Raw genomic sequence first — 10133 nt, forward strand, 5'->3', positions numbered from 1 at the left:
TCATCTATGTAACACATATTACATATTGCTAATTTTAACATTAAATTTCTATTTGTATCTTTCTCTTTATTTTGTTCTTCTTTTGTTGTTGTCATGCTGCTAAATTCGTCTTTTATAGCTATTTCATATTTTTTTAATAATTCTATAGGTGTTAATTTAGTTGTAGTTGTTGATGATGTTTCTTCTGTAGGTTTGTCAGTTCTTAATACCCTTTTACTATTTTCAGTCAGATTTGAAAACCATAATTTCACTGTTCCTATTAGTGTTCTTTCTATATATTCTGGTGCATCCGTTACATTTATATTATTATCTAATAATTATTTTGTCATATATCCTATCCATAATTGTATTGTTTTTTCTGTATCTATTACACAATCTAAGTCTAAAAAGTTATAATTTTTATTAACTATTTATTTTGGTGTCCATTTATCATATTCATCCTTTAGATTATATCTTTTAAACTTATTCTTATAATATGTAGGTTTTCTTATTTATAATGTTCTAGGTATTATATTTTCATCTGTTTTTTTATCAAGAGTATTTATTTTTGTGTTTCTATTTTCTAAGTTTTCTTCATTAATTATTTCTTGTTTTTCATTGATTTCTAAATTTTTTGTATTTGTTAAGATTTCTGTATATGTTTCACTATCTTCTAAATCATAATTATCTATTTCTTCAACATCTGTTGTATTTATTTCTAATTTTTGTTTAAATTGATTTATCTCGTTTAATAATTTTTGTTCTATATCTTTTTATTCTATTTCTTTTTGTCTTTTTTCATACAAATCTTTTAGCATTGGTGGTTCTTTTTCTAATTCAGCAATCCTACTATTTTTAGTTTCTTCTATTTTTCGTATTTCTTCTGTAGTTTGTTGTTTTATTTTTTCTATTTTCTTTTTTCTGTCTATTTCTTCATTTTCTTTTTCTATTCTTACCATAGCTGTCAATTTATCTTCTAATTTTAATTCTTCCTTTTCTAACATTAAATATAAATGTTCAGCTATTTTCTTATACTTTCTTCCTAGATTAGAAAATACTATTTTTATTTTTAATCCTTCATGGTTTTCATATATTTTTTCATCTATTATAAATTCTTCTTTGTTCATTTTTATTTAATTGTTAATAGATCATGTTGGTATGTATATTCTAGACTATCTATTGTTGATTCTAAATTTGATATTTCTTCTTTTTGTGCATTTATTGAGTTTTTACTAACTCCTGCAATTATGTTATATTGTAGTCTTTCTATCCTTATTTTTAATTCTTTACATTTTTCAGATATTATTTGCTTTAATTCTTTATATTTTGGTAATTTTTGTACGTTCTTCATCTAAATAATATTTTGGGGAATATCTAAATCTAGTTTTATCAAATAAGTCATAATCAATAAATTAATCAAATACTTCCAAATATATACTACTTCCGTAACTTTAAACAACATAGGTTTTGATACCAATTGTAGGGGGTGCGGATAACTTGTGTGGTAAAATAGATCTATTATAAATATAAAATGCAAACACCGAATAATTTCTATAGGCATGTTTTCTAATATCATAAAGTCAACACATAAATATGAAAGTTACATCAACAGAAACTTACCGATAAGCAACAAAGAAATAATAAAAGATAACCTTACGCAAAGAAATTGAGGTAATAAGACGAAATCGAATATCTTTTTCGAAATTCAAGAAATGCCAAAGAACTTGAAAATATTTCTTAACTTTTGTACATAGAAAATAGATAGCTAGAAAATCTTTTTAATGGAGTAATAACCGAGGAGAAGGTGTTCCTAATATGAATGAAATTCAAAGCCCAATGCAAGAACAACGCACAGCTGATTAAAGATATCTGCCTTCAAGTCCATATAAAAGGCCAACAACAGAGCAAATGGAAAGATATACTAGCAAATTTGAATAAGTATTCAATTTAATGTAGTGTAAATTGGAATTGTAATAGTTAGTAAGGACATGGAAAATTGTACTTTAAATGTTTCTGGTTGGAATTAAAAATTTTCTTTCAGCCAAAAAAATATGAATGAAGGGGGGCCTTTATATAGTGTGAAAGAATAAATCAAACCAAGCATAAAAGGAAAAGAGAATTATTGATGTAATCAATCAATGAATTTTTTTTCGTAAATATCAAGATCACACGTATATCAATTAAATAAAAAAAATAAAAAATAATATAAAATCAGTCCAAACAAATAAAAGAAAAATAAATAGCAATCAATCAAAATTTTCTTTCCAATATGAGTACTAATTAAGGCAACAATTATGTCATTTAAGAGTATGTAAATTTGGCCAAAAAAAAAAGAGGAGAATATTAGTTTAACAAAATCTTTCCTTAAAAGTGAAGTCAATTACAATAATCTTTATATCAAATGTAAAATAAGTCAAAAATGTACAAAAATATTCAATCAATGAAATTTTCTTTCCATAAAACACGAGGATCTTGCTAAGGAAGGAAAATTATGCTCTCAAGTCATTTATAGAGAAATTAAGTCAATTAAGACGGTGTAAACAATATCAGTTAACTACAATCATATGTAATAATTTTTCAAGTAAACAACTATAACAACAATCAACATCAACATATTCAGAATATGACGAAATAATAACGATGATGAATGTGACAAATGTGGTCATGTTCGAAACTTTTAATTCTTCGTCATGCAAAAGTAGGTCTAATCGTAGTTCGTAAAATTTAAGGCTTCTAACATATGATAATCCAAGAAAGTTAACAAACTCAAGTTGCAATAAATCAGATAAAAAATCAAACAAATTTCATCAATTTTCAAATCACAGAATCTGTCTTAAAGAAAAATAAAAAAGGGGATAGAAGATGGAATTAATCCAAGAAATCATACCTGGGGCAGATTCTTATGAATCTGTCAACATTTTTGACAAGACTTAATCGGATCAAGCGGCGACGAGGTGGCAGTGGTGATTTGGACTTATGTCTATGGGACGGATCACCGATGTACGCTTGTCAGTATCGTCACTGGGTGCTGGTTCACTATTGTTTTTATTTGATCGAAGGAGAGATAATATGGAGAAGGAATAGTGGAGCGATGGTTGGAGGAATGGTTTGGTTCAACTGTTTAATCGACAGTAATGATGGTCTCACCGATGATGGCTTAGACCAATGGGAAGAGAAAGAAAATGGGGAGAGAGGGAAAAGTTGTAATTTTGAGGGAGAGGGGGGGGGGGAGATACAGGTGAAGCTCACAGCAATAGTGAGTGGAGTTGGTGGAAGTGGAAATCCAATAGGGAATGCGATTATCAATGAAATAATAGTTAGGAGTTTAGTGACTTTGAAATGGGTAGCTGAAAGTTCGACACTAGGGCTAAGAAAGACGGTAGGCAGTGGTAGTAAGCTTATTGATGCTTGTGGTAGCTCCAATCCCCATAGCAATATGGGAGATCATGAATTGAGGGGTTGTGAACCAGGTAGACCTAACTCAAAGCAAGGAATAGAGAAGAAGCATTCAAAAACTCCAATTGTAAAGGAAAATGTGCAGGAATGGTTAAATATTACTTCAACGTCATTCTCATTGGCTGATGAAGTGGAAAATATGTCGGACAAAGCTCAACAAACAAAGGATTAGGGATGAAAGTGGAGGTTCTTAAGGCTTTGGTTTGGGATAAATTTGATATCAGTAAAGTGATGAATACTGGATTTAAACTTGAATATGTTCCCCCATTTAAATCAGGTGAGGGTTTGATGGTTGAAATTGATAACAAAGATACCACTACTGAGATAGAGTACTGAAAGAATGCAATAGTGTGCTACATAATTGGTGCACATCCACCATTCAATGTACTGAAAGGGTATATTCAAAGAAAATGGGGGAGTCTTGGTATAAGTAAAGTACCTATAATGAAGAATGGAATAATCCTGGTAAGATTAAACACAACTGAAGGTAAAGAGGAGGACCTGCAGGGAGGCATACACCATTTTGACAATAAGCCTTTAATTGTAAAGGCATGGGCACCAGAGGTGTACTTCTCAAAATAAGAATTATTCTCTGTGCCTTTATGGATCAAGATGCCTGGCTTGGAATTCAAGTACTAGAGTGCAAAGAGTCTGAGCAAGATTGGAAATCTAGTTATCAAACCTCTCATGGTGGATACTAACACTATAAAAAAGATGGGACTAAGCTCTGCCGGATAATGTCCATTTTAGGAATGAGAAGGGCCAAATTATTTAGCAACAAACCACTTATAATTGAAAACCACCAATATATAGAAAATGCCAGAAGTATGGTCACAGTGCTGAAGTATGCAGGAAGAATAAAGCAAATGAGGTTGATTTCACAAATGTTGAACCAAATGGAACAGGGGCATAGGTAGATGTCAAAAATGATGAACCAAATGGAGCAGGGGAAAAGGTAGATGGGAAACCAAATTAGAATCCTAAATCCTCACAAGTCACAGTGGTCAAGCACAGTGATGGCATACAAACTATGGAAAGTAGTCAAACTACTGGTAAACAACTATTGACTTTCTCAAATAGTTTCCAATAGCTAGGGAAAAGTACTCAACAAGACCTACAAACCACTAAAGCTGGTATTGGGGGAAAGAATATTTCCCCAAGTGGTCATGGTTAGATTGTTATATGGAATACAAGAGGCCTAAATGGCCTCAATAAGCAGAAGAAGGTGAAGCTCCTCTACTGTAGTCTACGGATAGGAATGGTTTATTTCATGGAAACTAGAATAAAACTTAATAAATTGAAGAGCATAGATGACAACATGTTTGGTGGCTGGACTTATTATAGTAATCATGAGATTTACAATGGAAGAATTGTTATTATATGGAGGGAAGACTGGTTTAAGGTAGAGGTGAAATTAGCTTGTGCACAGGTAGTAACTTGCTCAATTAAGTACATTCCCCTTCACCTGGAATTTGATGTCACCTTTGTATATAATTTTAACCTGAAGGATGAGAGAATGACACTATGGGAGTATCCGGGGAGACATAAATAAGGTTGCACTTCTCCATGGATGATCTTAGGGAATTTTAATTCTATCCTGCATAAGAAAGATAAACTGGGTGGAACTAATGTGTTATATACTGAAGTAGCTGACTTCCAGCAATTCATAAAAGACCATCAAGTAGACAAAATGCCTAGTACAGGGGATAAATATACAAGGAGTGATAGACAAGAAGATAGAATATTCTCTAAACTAGATTGGGTCTTTATCAATGGTAAGTGGGTAGATAACATACCAGAGATTAAAAGTTACATACTATCAGAGGGATGTGAGCGATCACTATCCACTTCTGATTAAGATGGTGGAAGAAGATAAGAGATCAAGGGCAGCATTCAAGTATTACAATGTCTGGGCTGCTCATCAATTCTTTTTGTCTTTATTTTAGGAAGCCTGGAGCATACAAGTTGAGGGAATCCAAATGTACAAGGTGATGCAGAAATTAAAAGCCCTAAAGGATGGGTTAGTGAGGCTATATAAACATGATTTCCAGAATTTAATGGAGAAGGTATACAAAGCTAGCTATGAACTCAAAATAATTCAGGTTCAACTATAATCCTCTCCAATGGATAGAAACATGCAATAAGAGGAAAATAGAATCAGACAACAATTTCAAAAGACCTCTTATCTAGCAGATATTATGTTTATGCAAAGATATAAATCCACGTGGTTGAGATTAGGGGATGACAACACATAATACTTCTTCTCAGTACTAAAGAGGAGGAAGCTTCAACAATCCATCACTCAACTCAAAGATGAATCAAATCAGAGGCAACATGACTAAGGTCAGATCTCTAGAATTCTGGTAGCATACTATCAAACTTTACTAGGCAATACAGATGAGATAAGGACTAAGTCTAGTAGGCTGATTTATAAGCAAGGACCAATATTAAATAAGGAAAAACAACTGCAATTATTGGAGCCAGTTACTAATGCAGAAGTGAAGAAAGTTATGTGGAGCATGGACAAAAACAAGAATCCTGGACCTGATAGTTATGGAGGAGGTTCTTTTTAGAGATATTAGGGAAGTTCTAAGTGAATATGTGTGCTCTGCTATTCTAGACTTCTTTTAGAATGGGAAGTTGTTAAAATAACTTAATGCCACTATGATTACATTAATCCCAAAATTTGACAAACCAGAAAATATAAGTTAGTTCAGACCTATTTCATGTTGTAACACACTGTACATGTGTATTTCAAAGCTGATTTATCATAGATTGAAGAGAGTTCTGCCAGATTTAGTGAATGCAACACTGGCTACTTTTGTCTAGGGAAGATCACTTATTCAGAATTTTCTAATGTGTCATGATATGATGAGACACTATAATAGGAAAACCTCCCCTAGATTCCTTATGAAAATAGATCTAAGAAAGGCATATGACATGGTGAGATAAGAATTTGTTGAAGAAATGTTATATGGTTATGGATTTTCTCCCAAGTTTATCCACTTAATCATGACATGTGTAACAAATACCACCTATACTATTAAGATCAATGGTGTGGGATATAGATTCTTTCAAGGCAAGTGAGGCTTGAGGCAAGGGGACCTTATTTCACTTTTGCATTTTGTAATGGTCATGGAATATTTCATAAGAGTCATAAGTAGAATGAGCAAATTACCTGATTTTAGGTACCACCCCATTTGCAAGGGTTAACAGATAACTCACCTTACCTTTGTATATAACCTCATGATCTTCTATAAAAGAAATGAAGCTTTTGTTAAGAGGATTATGGAGGCTATAAATTATTGCTCAGAGACTACTGGTTTATCATCAAATTTAGACAAATCTAACCTCTTCATAACTGGTGTGAATGTAGAAGTGTAGAGAATCTTACTTGAAATCACAGGACTCCAATTGGGAACACTCCCTATTAGATACCGTTGCCTGCCATTATCTCATAGGAAGTAGTCAAAGCTGGATTGTCAGCAGTTAAGCTTCAAGATCACAACAAAATTGAGAGCTACTTTAATAAGACACTTGTCTTATGTAGGTAGACTACAAATAGTAAACTCAGTGCTATTTGCATTACAAAATTTTTAAGGCTCTACACTAATCCTTTCCCAAAGTGTAGTCAAAATGATAGATTCGCAATGCAGGAAGTTCCTATGGGGTGGAACTGAGGAAAAGAAGAAAGTTGCACTGGTGAAATGGTGGCATGTCTATAGCTCAAAGGCTCATGGTGGTCTTAATATTAAAAGTTGCAGATTATGGAATATTACTGCTGTGGGAAAATTAATATGGTAGTTGCATCAGAGGAAAGATATGTTGTGGGTGCAATGGATTCATAGTATATATATAAAGGAAGAAGAAGATATATGGACACACACACTCACCCAAGATTGCAGATAGTACTGGAAGCAACTCAATAAAGTAAAGATAGAGATGCAAGCTTGGTATTGCTCAAATAGATACCAACTTATAGAATCAGGAAAATATTCCATCTTTAAAGCTATTATGCATGCTTGGGGCAACAACCTGTTTGGAGAGGGCATAAGATGGTCTAGAGTAAGGTAGTACTACCAAAGCATAGGTTCCTTCTGTGGCTGGCAATGAAGGGTAAGTTACTTACCAAAGAAAGAATACCCAGGTTTGGTTGGCACTGTGACAAGACAGTGTGAGCTATGTGATCAACTTCAAGTAGAGAATGAATGCCACACACTTGTTTGTAAACTGCATCATAGCAATAATATTTGGGCATAACTATCTAGCTGGTTAGAAGTGAATGTGTATCTATAGGAAGTACGAACCACTATCTTGAAGATAAGAAGAAAGCAATGGACCAAGTTTCAGAAAGAAACTGTGGCTGTAAAATATGGAGCTATGGTTCACAATATATGGTCAGCCAGGAATAGAAAAATCTTCAAGAATCATCAAGTGAATACAGACTTTATCGTACAACAAGTACAAGCAGTGATCAGGGAGAGAGTGACTATGTTAGAAGGATCAAAATAGGAGAGAAAAAGTGTGAGTTTTGTCGAGAAAATTTGTAACTAGAGGCAAACTTAAGGTTCAGTATGCCAAGCAAGTGCAATGGCATCTGAATGCACCTTAGGTGTAAATATTTTATCGATAAGGTAATATTTACATTTTATTGTCAAAAATAAAAATATGCTTATTTTTAAAAACTAAGATGTTTGATTGGAGCCGGGGGTCTATTGGAAACAACCTTTCTACTTCTTTAGAGGTAGATGTATGGACTGCGTACATCTTACCTTCCCCAGAACTCACTATGTGGGAATACACTGGGTTTTTTGTTGTTGTTGTTGTTGTTGTAAGATGTTTGATTAAGTTTTTGAGATAAAATAAGTACTTTAGGTAGTAAAAGAAGTTGTTTTTCGTAAGTTAAAAAAGTAGCTTCTTCACAAAATCACTTATTTGAAAAGCTCTTTTGGGAAAAAAAACCCTTTGAAGAACTTTTAAAAAGTTTAGCCAAACTTTTAGTGCTGTTCAAAGTGTTTTTTAAATTTATTTTTCAAATATCAATTATTTCTCACCAAAACTATTTTCTTTTAAATAAGCACTTTGCAAGATAAAATGATTTAACCCATTTGTCTATGATATTTTTTACTTTTTTTTTTTCAGAAAATTATTTTATTTTAATGAAATGATAGTGTTCGACCATAAGAATTTCAAAAAATTTGGAGTTGTGTTTGAAAAAGTGAAAACAAGTGAAAATTATTTTCACCTTTTTCATTTCAATTTCTCTCACAAAAAGCCAAAAAAAACTTTAATTTATTTTCATGGTCAAACACAATTTCAATTCCAACTCCAATTTCAACTGAATTTTTTTTAGTTTTCATGGCCAAACGCCTAGTTAGAAACTTGGCCAAATAAGGTATTACTTGTCACTTTTTTAAAGTACACCCCCCTTTAAGAAGCTATGTGATTTTACCCTCGTGTTCTTGTTTAATTTTCTTTAATTAATAAAAGTTGTGTTATAATTCCAATGAAAAGTATATTTACGAAAGTATGTAAACAACCATAAATAACATGGATTTGAAGAATAAGGGATCATTTGGTAAAGTGTATAAGAATAATGCTGAATAAGGTGTATTAGTAATGCTTGTATTATTAATGCAAGTATTAGTAATGTTGGTATTAGTTACATATGCAATATTTTTTGCACAGTGTTTGGTTTGATGTATTAAAGATAATATATATTTATGTAATTTTTATAAAAGGATGCTTTTTTACCAAATTATTCTTCTTTAACCCTTCATTATTTCGTTGAATGTTTCTTTCAGAAATTGGTGCTGGTATGGACATTGGATTCTTCAGAACGTGATGCTCATTTGGCTAAGGAAGCTACTAAGAGATGGACAAAAAACAACTTCATTCTTGTGGAGATATCTTGTACCAAATCTCCATTTTCATAAATTGAAGTGAAAATGAACGATCTTATGACAAAATCATTCTTTAGTTATGTGGAATTGAAGAAGCAATCCCATTTGGATCTTGACACTGAGAGGGATTTGGAGATGGGCCAACTCAGCAGCACTGATGTAGACAATCTTTCCAACTTCTTCCATGAAATCAAGGCAGTGAAGGCCGGTGATATTGAAGAGATTACTAATCTCTTGATTGATCTTTAAAATCTGAATGAAGAGACAAACACTACTCATGGTCTGAAAGTTCTTCGTGGCCTTAGAGATCGAATGGATTCTGACATGGTCTTTGTCCTTTTGGGGGTAATAATGTCATTTAACAAACTAATACATGTGTTAAAAGTCTTGCATCACTAATACATGAAAAATGGTATGTATTACTAATACACACCTCAGTACATAATAGAGTGTATAATTAGTACAATTATTACTTATGCATAGTCTAAAAAATGATACCAAACAAGGTACTACTAATACGCAAAGGCTAATTCATGCATTATATTTTTAATTCTATCAAATGACCCCTAAATAAGTTTGGCCATGAAAAGTAAAATTTTTGGGAGTTGAAATTAAAGTTGGAGTTTGAAGTTGTGTTTGATCATGAATATATATTGAAATTGTTTTTGATTTTTTGTGAGAGAAGTGAAAGTGAAAAAAGTGAAAACAAATTTCACTTGTTTTCACCTTTTTAAATACATTTTGGATTTTTTTTAAATACTTATTTTTGAAATTATATTTGAAATTCTTATGACC

The 10133-nt window shown here is 32.1% G+C and overlaps 1 protein-coding gene across 2 annotated transcripts; it reads left to right on the top strand.

Moving 5' to 3' along the window:
- Positions 1–2307: 2307 nt before the first annotated feature.
- LOC124886553 lies at positions 2308–9854 on the top strand. Of its 2 annotated transcripts, none has more exons than XM_047395340.1 (2): positions 2308–5778; positions 9240–9854. In XM_047395340.1, the coding sequence occupies exon 1, from the start codon at positions 2882–2884 to the stop codon at positions 3605–3607; it is 726 nt and encodes a 241-aa protein (XP_047251296.1). In that variant the 5' UTR covers positions 2308–2881; the 3' UTR covers positions 3608–5778; positions 9240–9854. The 2 variants fall into 2 exon arrangements, 1 of the variants encoding a protein (XP_047251296.1); XR_007043908.1 differs by lacking the exon at positions 2308–5778 and adding an exon at positions 6386–8069.
- The last annotated feature ends 279 nt before the right edge of the window (positions 9855–10133 follow it).

Source organism: Capsicum annuum, chromosome 8 (assembly GCF_002878395.1).
Source record: "Capsicum annuum cultivar UCD-10X-F1 chromosome 8, UCD10Xv1.1, whole genome shotgun sequence".
Classification (NCBI taxonomy): domain Eukaryota; kingdom Viridiplantae; phylum Streptophyta; class Magnoliopsida; order Solanales; family Solanaceae; genus Capsicum; species Capsicum annuum.